General features: G+C 35.2%; 3 protein-coding genes across 3 annotated transcripts; 2 read left to right on the top strand and 1 right to left on the bottom strand.

Annotated features, from left to right (window-relative positions):
• The first annotated feature begins 1,113 nt into the window (after nucleotides 1–1,113).
• Nucleotides 1,114–2,986, top strand: LOC141331616 (putative C-type lectin domain family 20 member A). Its single transcript, XM_073836664.1, has 2 exons — nucleotides 1,114–1,118; nucleotides 2,269–2,986. The coding sequence occupies exons 1-2, from the start codon at nucleotides 1,114–1,116 to the stop codon at nucleotides 2,984–2,986; spliced, it is 723 nt and encodes a 240-aa protein (XP_073692765.1).
• A 3,902-nt stretch (nucleotides 2,987–6,888) lies between these two features.
• LOC141331769 (putative C-type lectin domain family 20 member A) lies at nucleotides 6,889–7,650 on the top strand. Its single transcript, XM_073836796.1, has one exon. It carries the CDS (start codon nucleotides 6,889–6,891, stop codon nucleotides 7,648–7,650), a length of 762 nt encoding a protein of 253 aa, XP_073692897.1.
• Nucleotides 7,651–8,787: 1,137 nt separating this feature from the next.
• On the bottom strand, nucleotides 8,788–14,973 carry hacd4 (3-hydroxyacyl-CoA dehydratase 4). Its single transcript, XM_073837498.1, has 7 exons — nucleotides 14,881–14,973; nucleotides 11,861–11,967; nucleotides 11,430–11,557; nucleotides 10,997–11,106; nucleotides 10,672–10,778; nucleotides 9,386–9,520; nucleotides 8,788–9,052 (listed from the first exon to the last, which is right to left on the bottom strand). Exons 1-7 carry the CDS (start codon nucleotides 14,883–14,885, stop codon nucleotides 8,970–8,972), a joined length of 675 nt encoding a protein of 224 aa, XP_073693599.1. The 5' UTR covers nucleotides 14,886–14,973; the 3' UTR covers nucleotides 8,788–8,969.
• Nucleotides 14,974–15,205: the final 232 nt, after the last annotated feature.

Here is a 15,205-nt window from a genome sequence, read left to right as displayed (position 1 = left end):
TTTAGTGTTTCTTCCATTTGCGAATAATCACACCAACTGTCATCACCTTGTCACCAAGCTGCTTGGCGATGGTCTTGTAGGTCATTCCAGCCTTGTGTAGGTCTACAATCTTGTCCCTGACATCCTTGGGCAGCTCTTTGGTCTTGGCCATGGTGGAGAGTTTGGAATCTGATTGATTGTTTGCTTCTGTGGACATGTGTCGTTTATACAGGTAACAAGCTGAGATTAGGAGCTCTCCCTTTGAGAGAGTGCTCCTATCTCAGCTTGTATGCCTGTGTGAAAGACAGCTGGGAGCCAGAAATCATGCTGATTGATAGGGGATCAAATACTTCTTTCACTTATTAAAATGCAAATCAATTTATAACATTTTTAAATGCATTTTTCTGGATTTTTGTTGTTATTCTGTCTCTCACTGTTCAAATAAACCTACCATTAAAATTATAGACTGATCATTACTTTTTCACTGGGCAAACATACAAAATTATCAGGGGATCAATTTCTTTTTCCTCACTGTGTTTAAAATGCTAGTTCCTAAAATTATAAGAAGGGGACAAAAGAGAATGTGGTTAGTGACTGAAAGCTGACCAAAATATTTTGGCCTACTGAGGTTCCATTTTGTTGTATTTACTTTTTTAGTTTTCTCTAATGTTGAATGAAATAAGCTATGACTCTTTATCAACATATTTCCTGACTAACCACTAAAGCAATCAACATTTATTACACAGCAGAAACCTTTAATCTTAATTGGCCAGTCACCTCATTCCAAGGTATGCTATTCCCCAATAACAGTTAAAACTAAAAACAGGCTCCTCCTCGTAACTGCAAAACAATGTTTTGTGCATCAATTTTAGATTTACGTGACAGAAAGTTAAAGTCAGCAACCTCTGTTCTTCAGAGCAAAAGTATATATTTAAAAAATATGTTATTAAAGTGTAAAAAATAGTTTTTATTTGTGGCAAAAAAAATAATAATCCTGCTGCCTTTATAAAAATGTTAAACACAATAATTTATTTGAAAACATATTTTTTAATTGTCATATTTGTTTTATGCACACTACTGTACATACATTTTGTGTTTTGTATTTTAACGTTTTTTCTCACCGGTGAATGAGACATGAGGTAATCTGACCGTGTTGCATTCAGTCCTCCACCAACGGTGTCTCTCATAGTGTCACTGCTTAGCTTCTGGTCTGACTATGCACATTTATGTGTTTTAAAAGAGGCGTGACTTTGCCAGGAGGATAGGATTTTATACTTTAAAAGGCAGCCTTTCTAAAATCGTCAGCCTACTCTTAACTGCAAAGTCTTGGAGTTATATGGTCAGGAATTTTAGGACAGATCAAGTAAGGATTTTTGCAAATTGTGAGAAAAACTTTTGGAAGTGTCAGCGCTGTGTTTATCGATTTACAGCTGTTATTAAAAATAAAAAAAAAAACTATTTCATTTATGGCACATATGCCCAGTAAAAACCAATCCACTAGTCAGTTCAGCCCTGAGTGAGACTTAATTTGTTTATCTGATTTAGAAAAGTTTACACCTCACATATCCTTGCAGCTAATCTGAACGTTTTCTCACTTTGTACACAAGGTGAATCACTTAATTTGTCAGAGAAAGGCAAATTTACTGCATTAGTCAGCATTGGTTATCTCTAAACTAATAGCTGATTATATTGGGGTGTTTGTGTAAGATTTTTTGCTATTATTTTAATTATTATATTTTTGAACCCTTACTGAGCGAATTTATCTTATTCACTGTGGGCTGTAAGATATATTATCTGTAAACTGCTTTCAACAGAATTTTGTGTGAAAAGTACTGTAATAATGCTCTAATTGTAAGCAGGGAAAAAATGATATGTTTATTTACTTAATACAAAGTAAATACTTTCCACATATTTTAATTATTTGCTTTAAAACTGTAATAATGTGAAGTCAAACAAAATGTAATGTATTTTTTGCTTCTTCGTGACATTCCCAATGTCGTTTTACCATTCTTTGAGTCACCTGATTTGCCTCAACTAGGCATTTTAGTTAAAGAAATTTGCTAATGTAATGACTGAAGGGCTGAACACGTCAAGGTCGCTCTCAATGTCAGAGTGGTCCTGGTTTTCATTTGTCTGTTCATGCTAGAAATTTGTGAAAAGGTGTGGTAACAAGTCAACAATATCCTAAAATAAATGGAAAATACCACATTCTGTCAGAATTCTGCTGTTGCACTGAAGATCATCCAGATGGACATGAAGACTTCAGTCCCTGTGCTGCTTTTTTTTGAGACTCTTTGGGCTGAATGTCAGCATCTACAGACATCACTTTTTTGTGGATCAGACTTCGTCGTGGCAAGAGGCGCAGCAGCACTGCAGACAGCACTATGATGACCTGTCCACTGTCAGAGAGAAAGATTTACAGGCTTTATCTTACAATTCTCAAATAAGAGAGAATTTTTTTTGGATTGGAGTTCAGAGAGACAGTATAGACAACAACAAATGGATGTGGTCCGAAGGCAGAGAAGCAACAATTACATTTTGGGAGCCAGGACAACCTAATGATGTTAATGACAAATGTGGGGCTGTCAATAAAAACTCAATGACACTGTATGATGGAGCATGCTCGAGCAATCTACGATTTTATTGTATGAAGGTCTATGAGCTGATTGTGGTGCATCAGAGAAGCACATGGGAAGAGGCCTTGGAATACTGCAGAAAAAACTACACTGACCTGGCCATAATAAACTCAGAAGACATTATGGAAGAAGTGATGATTAATAGCGCAGCAGCTGATACAGATGAAATGTGGACCGGTCTACGCTTTCTAGCTGGAGGTTGGTTTTGGGTAAACGGAGTCGCCTTTGATTACAATGTCTGGTCTTCGGATGGTGAGCCCCAGTGCCCAGCCATGAACCAGCGCTGTGGGGTTTATGACAGAACACAGAAGGTTTGTAAACCCACAGACTGTGAGCGGAGACTCAACTTTCTCTGTGTCAAGGAGAAATAAAAAGAGTGAATCGATTCATCTTCAGAAGGTCAGCAGATGCAACACTATGGGGAGTTTCCAGAAGTGTCCTTTTCAGAAACTTTTACTTTATTTGCATTGCTTTTGGCAATGGCTGAAAATCAAACTCTGTGACATTATGTTTTTTTCTAAATCTATAGCCAGCGTTTGCCAGATAGAAGGTACTGTAGCTTGTGACATTTATGTAAAATGCATGCCGATATGCAGGTGTGCACATAAGTGGTGCGCAGGTATGTGCAATCAAAATAAAAAATGCACTGGGTAAATAAGTCGGTCATTTGCGTGCCGACATGGTTGACAGCTGTTAATGCACAATCACCGTTTTACATCGACTGACTGTAATACTGTGTAAGATTTCCATTTGAACTGGAAGGATAAATCTAGGCTACGCAGTGCTGGAACTGTGACATTTCATTCAGTGATGCACTTCATTCGGGTCACACTATGTGCAGTGAGTACCGAACCAAATCTCCAGGTGCTCTTATGAGAATCAGACCCAAAAAAAAGTATGTGCGCCCCTGCCAACATTTTCACCTGTGTAATGCGTAATACATCCCTTTTAGCAACACTCTTGTAACATTTTTTTTATTTGTCAATTTTCAATACTTTTTAGTATGTACTTTTATACTATGTTATATCTGATTTATGTTCTTTTGGAATCATTTAATTGGTGGAAGTATTGGTAAGCATCTAGAAGTTCTGACACCATATAATTGCTTTCTTGGAGTAACAGAGTGAAAAAACACTGTTAATGTTAATCAACTGAATGCTGAGTATGCTAGCAAATCAATAATGTATCCAATCTCTGCAGTGCACTTCAAGATAGACAGATGTTTTAAGGCTCGCTACATTTTGTAAAAACAGTTCAAATGCATACTGTACCTACATATTATTAATCGAAATATAGCATGTGTATGTTGTGCATCCTGTGCTTAAACACAATAAAAAAGAAAGGTTGTTGTGACTACATTCTTAAAAATAAAGGTGCTTTAAAAGGTTCTTCACAGCAGTGCCATAGAAGAACCATTTTTTGGTTCTACAAAGAACCATTCAGTCAAAGGTTCTTTAAAGAACCATCCGGTTTTTTTTTTTGTTTTGTTTTTTACCTTTTTATAATCTGAAGAACCTTCTTTTGCCGCAAAGAACCTTTTGTGAAACAGAAAGGTTCTTCAGATGTTAAAAGTTCTTTGTGGAACCATTTAGACTAAAAAAGGTTCTTCTATGGCATTGTGAAGCACCTTTATTTTTAAGAGCATAGGTGGTACTTAGAAATTGACATTTGATCAGAAGTAGTTCTTGAAAATGATCTTGATGGTTTAAAAAAGCAGAAATGTGTAGCTTGTGTTTCAGTTAAAGCATGTGCCTTTTTTAGTTAAAATGTATTTGTGCTGTAACCAATATCATGTTTAAATATTTACAATTGTACCATTAAATGAACAAACATGGTTGTGTTTCCACAGTTCAGCAAGGCACTGCCTTAAACATAATACTCCTAAGATTAAGATATTTGGCTTTGGTGAATGGGAAGAACTGTACTGATAATTTCTCTGGGTTAATCTTTCTTCAGTTTCTTATCCCAGCTCTCCAGATTCTCCTTCCTTTCCTTCATCAAGAGTATTAGTGTTAAAACTAGATTCTTCAAAACAGAGAGATGAAGACACTCAGCTGAAACACTCATGCCTAATGAAAATGTACATGACTTTATGCATGTAGTTGTTAGATAGTGGGCAAATGTAAAACAAACAAAAAAACTGTGGTCATAAAAGTATGTTGATAATTGAATGTCATTGCATTAGATAAAAAATACCACCATATTTTGTTATTTTAGTATTTTTACATTAAAGATTAGAGGGGAACGTGTTCATAGTTAATGTGATAAACTACATCTGTGGTTACTTTTAGTTAAAAGTAACTGGGAAATAAATGTATTTTGATGCAGGTACTTTTAGCTGGACTGAATCTATTCCTTCAGACTGGACAAGTATGGCAACATATGTGAAATGCTTAGTTCTAAAATAATAGAAAGAGGACTAAAAGAAAATGTGCTTAGTGATTGAAAGTTGGCCAAAATATTTTGCCCTAATGACTCTTTTTCACTTGAACATTCTCCAGCGTGATATTTTTAAATTGATAATTAGTAAAAACTAATAACACACAAGCTCATCTGGGTAACTGCAGTTGGCGCTATTCGCTTACTAACAAACTTTGTGTTTGGTTGGCTAATAAAATATTTCAACTCAAATCAATATTCTGTGTACAATTATTTAATTATGTCATTCTGGTATCGCGGATCAATGTCTTCAATCACCGTTATTAATTATGTGGTTTGAACTTGCCACTTGCTAGCAACTGCTTTCTGCAAAGCTTTGCGTTAAAATATAAGATGTGATATGGTATAAGATGGGATTGTATACTTTATTCTGCAATAGCAACTGGCTGGATGTACATTTTCCCTTACATTTTCCATAAGACAAGTGTGCTAACTCACTTCCAGCTGGCTCAGATCAGCTTTCAATATTAAATTAAGTTCTTAAGACAGTTTGTGCAGGCCCAGACAAGGCTGTGGCAAGGTTTTGTGCAACAGTTTTAGATTTACAATGTAAGCGCAATGTTAAAGTCAGCAAACTCTGTTCTTCAGAGCAGGAACATCAAAAAAGTATGATTTATTTTATGTTAGCAACATCTCTCTTCGTGTTGCTGCTTAGCCTCTAGTCTGCCTGTGCACGTTCATGTGTTTTGGAAGAAGCATGACTTTGCAGGGAGGATTTCTGGCACATATAAAAAAGTTGCCCAGTAAAAATCCAAACTCTGTTTAGCCCTGTGCGAGACTTGAAGTGCAAGTTCACACCTCACATATCCTTGCAGCTAATCTGAAAGTTTTCACACTTTGTACATAGGGTGAATCATCAAATTTGTCGGAGAAAGGCAACCATGCCTATAATACGCTGAAGCAAATTTACTCCATTTGTCTGGTAGTCTCTAGCTGATTATATTGGGGTTTTCTGTTAGATTTATTACTATTATTACAATTATTTTATTTTTGAACCTTACAGAGCCTCTGCCTCTTTATTAAGCCTTTTCCCGCCACTGAATTAAAAAAAAAAGTTATTGCGGCTTCTCACAATTCTAACTTCTTTTCTCACAATTGTGTGATACAAACTCGGAATTCTGCCTTTTTATTCAGAATTGTGAGATACAAACTCACAATTGTGCGTTATAAAGTCAGAATTGCATGATACAAACTCACAATTGCAAGAAAAAAAGTGAGAATTGTTAGATAAACTGGCAATTGTGAGTTACAAAAGCAGAACTGCGAGATATAAACTAGCAATTCTGAGAAATGAAGTCCGAATTGTGTGATATAAACTCGCAATTGCGTGTTATTAAGACAGAATTGTGAGAAACTCGCAATTCTATAAACAGTCTTTTTGTCCTCAGAAATGGACATCATAACTTGCAATTTGCAACAAAAAAAAATGTAAGAATTGTGAGTTTAAACTCACACATGTATCTTGTAGTGAAGAATTGAATAGGTGATGATATCTGGATTTTAGAAGTAAAAATTAATATTTTTTGCTTCTTCCAAACATTCCCAATGTCATATAACTTAACTGCTTTAAATGTTTCCATGTATGTTGTGTCTTTGAGCATCTGATTTGCCTTAAGTTGGCATTTAAAGAAAATACATTTGTTTATGTAATGACTGAAGAACCGAACACGTCAAGGTGACTCTCAATGTCGGAGTGGTCCAGGTTTTCATTGGTCTGTTTGTGCCAGAAATTTGTGAAAAGGTGTGGTAACAAGTCAACAATATCCTAAAATAACTGAAGAATACCACATTCTGTCAGAATTCTGCTGCTGCACTGAAGATCATCCAGATGGACATGAAGGCTTCAGTCACTCTGCTGCTTTTTTTGAGCCTCTTTGGGCAGAATGTCAGCGTCTACAGATATCACTATTTCGTGAACAAGACTTTGTCGTGGGACGATGCACAGCAGTACTGCAGACAGTACTATGATGACCTGTCCACTGTCAGAAAGAAAGATTTACAGGCTTTATCTTACAATTCTTTAATTACAGGGCAAATGTTTTGGATTGGAGTTCAGAGAGACAGCGCAGACCTTACCAAATGGATTTGGTCCGAAGGCGGGAAAGCATCGATTACATTTTGGGAGCCAGGAGAACCTGATAATTATATTCAACAATGTGCTGCTCTGAATAAAAACAAATTGACTCTGTATGACAAATTCTGCTCTGAAAATTTACAGTTTTATTGTATGAAGGTCTATGAGCTGATTGTGGTGCATCAGAGAAGCACATGGGAAGAGGCCTTGGAATACTGCAGAAAAAACTACATTGACCTGGCCATAATTAACTCAGAAGACATTATGGAAGAAGTGATGATTAATAGCACAGCAGCTGATACTGATGAAGTGTGGACCGGTCTACGCTTTCTAGCTGGTGGTTGGTTTTGGGTAAACGGAGCCAGTTTTGATTACAATGTCTGGTCTTCGGATGGAGAGCCCCAGTGTCCTGACCTGAACCAGCGCTGTGGGGCTTATGACAGAACACAGAAGGTTTGTAAACCCACAGACTGTGAGCAAAGACTCAACTTTCTCTGTGTCAAGAAGAAATGGGAAGATTGAAACATTTAATCGTAAAACGGGGAGTTTCTTTAGGTGTCTTTTCCAGAAACTTTTACTTTCTTTGCTTTGCTTTTAATGGCTGAGCATCATGATGAAATAAAACTCAGTGACAATGTTTTTCTCAATCTATAGCCAGCTTCAGACAGACAGAAAGTACTGTAGCTTGTGACATTCATGTAAAATGCATGCCAATATGCAGGTGTGCATATAAGTGGTGACACACGCTACCAAAAGAGAAAAAAAAAATGTGCTGGGTAAATAAGTAAATAAGTCTCTCATTTTCGTGCCGACATGGTTGACAGCTGTTAATACACGATCATCGATCGACAAACTGTAATACTGTATAAGATTTCCATTTGAACTGAAGGCATAAATCTAGGCTATGCGCTGCTGGTTTTAGAGCAAAATGCAAAACTGTGACTGGTAAAACAGACAGCACATGCATTTAATTACCAGAAACCTGCCAAATATATATATATATATATATATATATTGGGGGGGGGGGTTGAAAAAGAAAATGTAAATATTAACATTAATATTAAAAGTGTACTTTAAAATAATTTTATTGTTATGTAATACTCACTTTTCATTTTATTTATTTTATTTAAAAAATCAACCAAATAAAGTGTAGTAAGACTATTATTTCTATTAATTATCTTATACTTTATAGTTATATTTAATAACATATGTGCACCCCTGCCAACATTTTCACCTGTGTAATGCGTAAAGCATCCTTTTTAGCAACACTCTTGTATCAGATATTGTGTGATAGTTTTAGTAATAATCTGTGAGCAAAAACTATTTTAAATATAAATTAAAATAGAGATATTATTCTATTTGGCCATGGTTTCTTGTAGTCTAAAGTCCAGAAACACTGTTCATGCTGATAAAGTTAATGCTGAGTATGGTAGCCTATCAATAATGCATCCAATTTCTGTAGTTCACTTTAAGATAGAAGATGCTTTTAGGCTGGCAGCGTTTTTTTAAACACAGTTCATTTGTGTGTTTTATATCTATAAACATATAAACTATAACTTATTCAAATGCATACCTACAGGAATATTAGTAATCAAAATATGGCATGTGTATGTTGTGCGAAGGTGATGGTTTAAAAAAACAGAAATGTAAAGCTTGTATTTTTTTTGTTAACATTTATTTGTGCTGTAACCAATAACATGATTAAATACTCACAACTGTAACATTAAACAAACAAACAGAATTGTATTTTGACAGGCCACTCCACCTTCAACATAATACTCCTAAGATTAAAATATTTGGCTTTGGTGAATGGGAGAACCTGTGCTGATCATTTCTCTGGGTTAGTCTTTCTTCAGTTTCTTATCCCAGCTTTCCAGATTCTCCTTTCTTTCTTTCAGCAAGAGTATTAATGTTAAACTGGATCCTTCAAAACAGAAATGAAGACAATCAGCTGAAATACTCATGCTTCATGAAAATGTACATGACTTTATGGATGAAAAAACAGTATTTAGATACTTCAGCCACACTAGAATGTATAAATGGAATTAAATTTGATTTAAAAAATACCACCATATTTTGTTATCTTAGTATTTTGACATTTTCTAGTAAAAGATTAGTGGACATTTCCAATTTGTTAAAAGTAACTGGAAAAATCTTGATATTGCAAAACAAAATGTCACTTAGTCTGATCATTTGTTTGAAATACACTGAAATTCAGATGTTTGTACGGTTTTTAAGGCATATCACATTAGTTTACCTAACACAAGAAGAAGTAACCAGCCCATAAGAATGTATGGAGAATTAATGTACTTTGATGCAGGTACTTTTAGCTGGTCTGAATCCATTCCTTCAGACTCAGACAAGTATGGCAACATGTGTGAAATGCTTATTCCTAAAATAATAGAAAGAGGACAAAAAGAGAATGTGGTTAGTGACAGAAAGCTGACCAAAATATTTTGCCCTATTGAGGCTCGATTTAGTTTTTTTTTTAGTTTTCTGTAATGTTGAATGAAATAAGCTGTGACTCTTTATCACAGTTGAGCATGCTGCAGCATGATCGGTCTTTCTCAACACATTTCCTGACTAACCTCTGAAGCTATTTGACATCGGCATATTCTCCATAAGACAAGTGTGCTAACTCACTTCCGGCTGGCTCAGATCTTTTAAATTAAAATGAAATTCTTAAGACAATTTGTGCAGGCCCAGACAAGGCTGTGATAACAGTCTGTGCAGCAATTTTAGATTTACCATGTCAAAACAAAGTTTTCAGATTAAAGAGTAGAGCAAAGTTAAAACCAGTGAAACATACATTAGTTTATTTGAAAAAGTATTTAGAAATATATCATGATTTACATGCATACTATTGTATATATATAGTAAAATCTCCTATGAATTCAGCCAAATTTCATATTTCACAAAACATAAATAAACTAGTCTTAGCACATAGTTTCACGTTATGAAATTTAGAATAGATTTTTTTCTTTAATAATCCCTTTCAAAATTATACACTATTTGTCTAAAGCTGGACAAAATCCAAAGGATATTCTCAACCTTTTCAGGTGTTGAAAAAGTTAAGAAAGGTTTAAAACTTCATTTTTATCTATTGTTGTACAAATGAGAGCATTTCTTTTTTGTTCTATGAGAATATCTGAACTTCATAAGAGGTATTGTTATTTTTATTATTTTACCCTACATATATCTATGTGTATAATATTACAGTATATTAGAATGACACTGAAGACTGGAGTAATGAGGCAAAAAATTTAGCTCTGATCACAGGAATAAATTACATCTTAAAATATATTCAAATAGAAAACAGAGAAATTTTAAATATTACAAATATTTTAAAATTGTGCTGGTTTTGCTGTACTTTGGATTAAAATAAATGTAGGTTTGGTGAGCAGAAGAGACTTCTTTAAAAAACATTAAAAACCTTACTGTACATATTTGACTGTTATATTCTAAATTATCAAAGCTAACTGATCCTACAACAACTTTAGGAAATATTAAATCATAATAAATTTAATCATAATCATATTGTACCTTCTGTGACAGCAGACAGCAAATACACTGGGATTGATAGTGTTTGTTGCAGCCATAGCATTTTAAAATGCGGTGTGCCTATAAGGCAGAATAACCTATGCGGATACCTGGAAGAAAAAAAACAAATCAAAATATCATAGACCAAAATATTAGACAGAATGCTCTGCCTCTGCTCAAAAACCTACATCAGGTCTTCAAGACACTCTTAAAAGTCCTTTATTGATGCCACAGTAAATTGGTAGGTTTTTATATATGTTAATATAAAGTGAAGATGACCTTGAGAATTACTCATAGAGGCCTGCATGCAAACATAAAAGACTCAAACCTTAGCAAGCCCAGTATATTCCACAGATAAAACTGCACACACACAATCGGTTTACTCTGAAACTCCTCCAGACTGACAAGAAGAAACAGAAGGACATTTCTCTCCATGATCTGTAAATGGAAAAGTGCATTAATGAACAATAAAGGTGAATACAACTCAAGTAGCTTAAAAACTGTAGAGCCCTAAAGCTCTTTTTTAAAAAATGTACTACCATGCACCAAAGCACACGCACTTCCGTCTGAGTAATAATAAAAATAATTTGCGGCCAGAGTTGAGGAAATATTTTGTAACAGCACAAAAAACAGGAACTAGATTTTTAAAACCAAGTGAGAGAGAGAGAAAAATATTCAAGCTCCTTTGTACATTTCTTAGATGCAGTAGATAGATTCAAGGTTTGTACATTCGTGCTGTAAATATGGTCTTTATATTTTACCTGCATAAACCGAGGGAAAAGTCTGCACTCTTCAAAACCATCTGCAATATGAAACAGTTCTAACAAAGACAGAAGCTGACATGCACCCATCATAACGCCCACAAAATAGAAGGTGCCAGCCTGGGCATCTAAAAACAGAACACAAGTTATCAGAAATTAGTTGATTAATTAGTGCAATAAAACAGCAATCTTTAAGAAAAGTCTAACTCCAAGTAGGAAAATTACTTGATTATATCCATTAAAATAATATGTGTGGAAGTCAAGAGCTCTTTCATAAGAGTGCTCTGCTTTGGTGGTTACACAACTCTTAACAGCCACTTGAGTATTTCTCTACAACATCTTGGGTAATGGTAGAGAAGTAAATAAACTGTGAGTTTAACATCCCAGATTATTTACATAAGCAGACACTTCAGAAGCAAACTGTTGCTTACCTTCCCCAAAAGAGAGAAATCTGGCTGTCATGTTTGCGAAAATCCATGTGTGTCCACAGAACTGAAGCAGGTTGTATGAAAAGAGATATGTGAGACTGAGGCTAAACCTGCAAAAGATCATATTTGCAAGTAGTTATGCAGCATATGAAAAGAAATCATAAATATCCACCTTTTTCTTAGTAAGTTTACAGGGGAGACTTCCGGTTCATTATCTGCTATAGGAAAATATCAAGAAGAATAACAATATAGTAAACGGTAAATCTGTTCGCACTACGAACCAGTGTGTTCATAATTAAGATAATATATTAAAATAATAAGGTAAGACATACCAATTTGCTCTTTTGTACAGCTAAACATAGCTGTACATAGAAGAGACTGAAAGCCAGACCCATAAAATTACGAGAAGAAAAAGGTGGATAGCCCTTTTGCAAATAGGTACTGATTACATGCAACGTGTGATCTGGATGATGTAACCAGATTCCAAAAATGTACAGTACTTGTAATTAGAATATATTACTTTTTACAGTTACTTACTTTATGGATTACATGATTACAAATTATTCACACAATGGCAGTAAATTATTCATTATTTATTTGATTTCTCTACTTGTTCTTCTTTTTCTCTCAAACTTTACTTTATAAAAAAGTAACATAGACCTTTTTCCCATTTCTGTGTTTCTCAGTAGCATAAAATCGTCTAGGTTGGGTATAATTTAGCATTAAATACCACCAGTGTTGGGTAAAAGTTACTTTTGCGTTACTTTTTAAATCTGGGCAGGGCTTGTTTGTTTTTAATATAAAAAGTTTTGTTTTTGTCAAATGTAAAAGCCGTCATATTCTGAGTTGTATTTCACTGTTTTTATTCAATTTAAGAAATATTGAATGTTTTTTGTGAGTGAGACGAATAAATGCATGTTCACATTTATTTTATAACTAAAGTAACAATGTTACACTTTCCCTCCATTTATTGATTGAAAGCTCTTCTCTCCCCATATTAAAAGAAATCGTGAATAAGTTAAATGGAGGGAAAGTGGCGATATTTTTTTGAAAAAGTAACTCAGATATTTTCTTGAAAATTAAAAAGTAATGCATTACTTTACTAGTTACGTGAAAAAAGTTATCTGATTACGTAACTCGCCTTACCCCCAACACTGAGTACCACAAATATATTTTTTGCATTCCCATTTGCTCAGATAGCAAAAGAAAAACTCCACAATAGTGTTTTCAAAAAAATGGGAGAGACTGATAACGGCAGTCACAAGAGAGAACCATGTCAAATTTACCGTCCTTCCCATACACGCTGCATTAAAGCATAAAGTTTTTTACACTGTTGAAGATTTGGATTCTCATTCTAAACATGGCCAAGGTTTCAAATAACGATTTGAACATTTAAGTATTTCTGTGCCAAATACACACTTCCGTGTTTCTTACAAGTTTCGGAAAGATTTTTGGTTTAGACTAGAAGTGAGACAGATCTCGCTACTGGGCATGCGCACATCAATCTAACGTTATATTTTATCACACTGTACAACAATAATACTGTTTTTTTTTATTATAGTAAGGGCTAAGTTTAGGGCTGGGGTAGGTGTAGACGTTAAAAAACACAATCTAATAGGTAGAAAAAGTAATTTCATTGTTAGATTCCGGTCGGAGCTGTACGACGGATGGAGCTCCTTGTATGGGCATTTCTCCCGGAAGAGCGCGCCCGCGCACACGTTGATCAGAGCAGAAGCAAGAGTGTGCTCATCAAAAAGCGTTATTCGACTGCACTGCTGTACGGGACTCACTCGGGAAGAATGTCGCTAAATAAGTGTTGTTTTGGTTGTAAGGCAAAGATAACTGTGCTCAGCTTCCCGAAGAACCCAGCTTTACGTGAACAGTATTCACTGTTTGTTTTACCGGAATAGAAACTGAGTTTTGCAAGTGTGTTTGTTGACGAACGTTTTATAAACAAGGCCCAGTTCACCGCTGAATTTGCACATCGTTTGATACTGAAAGATGGAGCGGTCCATCCGATTCGGAACTGCAGCTGGTAAGTGAAACCGCAACAAAGGTCTGTATTTTGTTGGCAATCGGCGCTGTCAATCTTTAGCTCCGCCCACGGAGGTCGGCTGTTTTCGGAGAGAATCGTAAAGTTGTATCTTTCTTTTGTAAATATGATCAAACTAAAGACTTTTTGGAGATATGAAGGATGCAGTACTGATCTATAGGTACTTAAGATTAACATGAGATTGGGAGAAACTGTGTGTGTTATGCCCACTTTCAAAACTTTCCGAGGATTTACAATACTGGTGATGACCGTTGAAACGAGTTACTATGGCTACCTCAGACGATCGTAAATTAACTATTCTGAATTGTGAAATCTCGCTTGAAAACAATGTTGAAATGTTTATATGTATTTCACATAAACAGAAGCTTAACTAGCCCAACTGTTTGTTTTAACTTCCTTAAATGTGGAAAAGTAGGAAAAACTCTAAAAATGGGGTGTGGATCTCTTATAGCCTACCTCCTCCGCTCCACTCAAATCCCCAAAAAACTACCGTTTACTCTAGAAACAAAAACGAAAAATATTGACCAAAACCATACTCACTAGCTTTTATCACTTATGATCTCCCGACAGTCTAACAGAACCTAAAACTAACTTTAACGTTACCGTTCGCTCTGTGTCCTTCAACAGGACGCGTGCTTTCATTCCACCTGAACATTAACCGTTTTCAACGTTGCGGTTAAGAACGCAGAGAGTTCCATTAAACTGAGCTCAGTTTTGGGTCAACACTCCCAAAAACTTTCAGAGTGTGGCATGTTGTTTTACTTTCTTTTTCCATGTTTTACAAAGCTACACTTGCATTGTAGTAACGGAAAACCTGGGAAAGCGACAGCGACTACATGAAACAGCAGAAAAAGCCACATGTGCATTTTTAGGACATAATGTTTTGGGTGATGCTGCGCGATAACGATCGACATGAATGACCTCCGAATGATGTCAACAATATAGCCGATTCAACGATACTGATATTTACCTCATTCCTCCCAAGCTTCCGTAGTGATGAGACAAAACAAGACATTAAGGGTAAAATCAAATGTGTGAGGAAGTTCCGTTCACAGAACTCCCCCTCTGACGTCAGAGGGCAGATCTAAAACATTTGGGTTTCCCAACACACTGCAGAGGGAACTTGTGTTTGAAGCTTGGCTCATACAAAACCTTTGTTTTAGTTTTTTTTATTATTATTATTATTATTAATTTCTTGCAATAGAATGACACTTATAATTTTTTTTTTTTTTGCATTTCAGCATTTATGCTGTTTTTTTTTATTAAAATAGCTGAATTTGATTTAAATAGTTTAT

Source organism: Garra rufa, chromosome 3, assembly GCF_049309525.1.
Source record: "Garra rufa chromosome 3, GarRuf1.0, whole genome shotgun sequence".
NCBI lineage: Eukaryota > Metazoa > Chordata > Actinopteri > Cypriniformes > Cyprinidae > Garra > Garra rufa.
The sequence above is the reverse complement of the archived record's forward strand: the minus strand, read 5'-3'. Positions and strand labels throughout refer to the sequence as shown.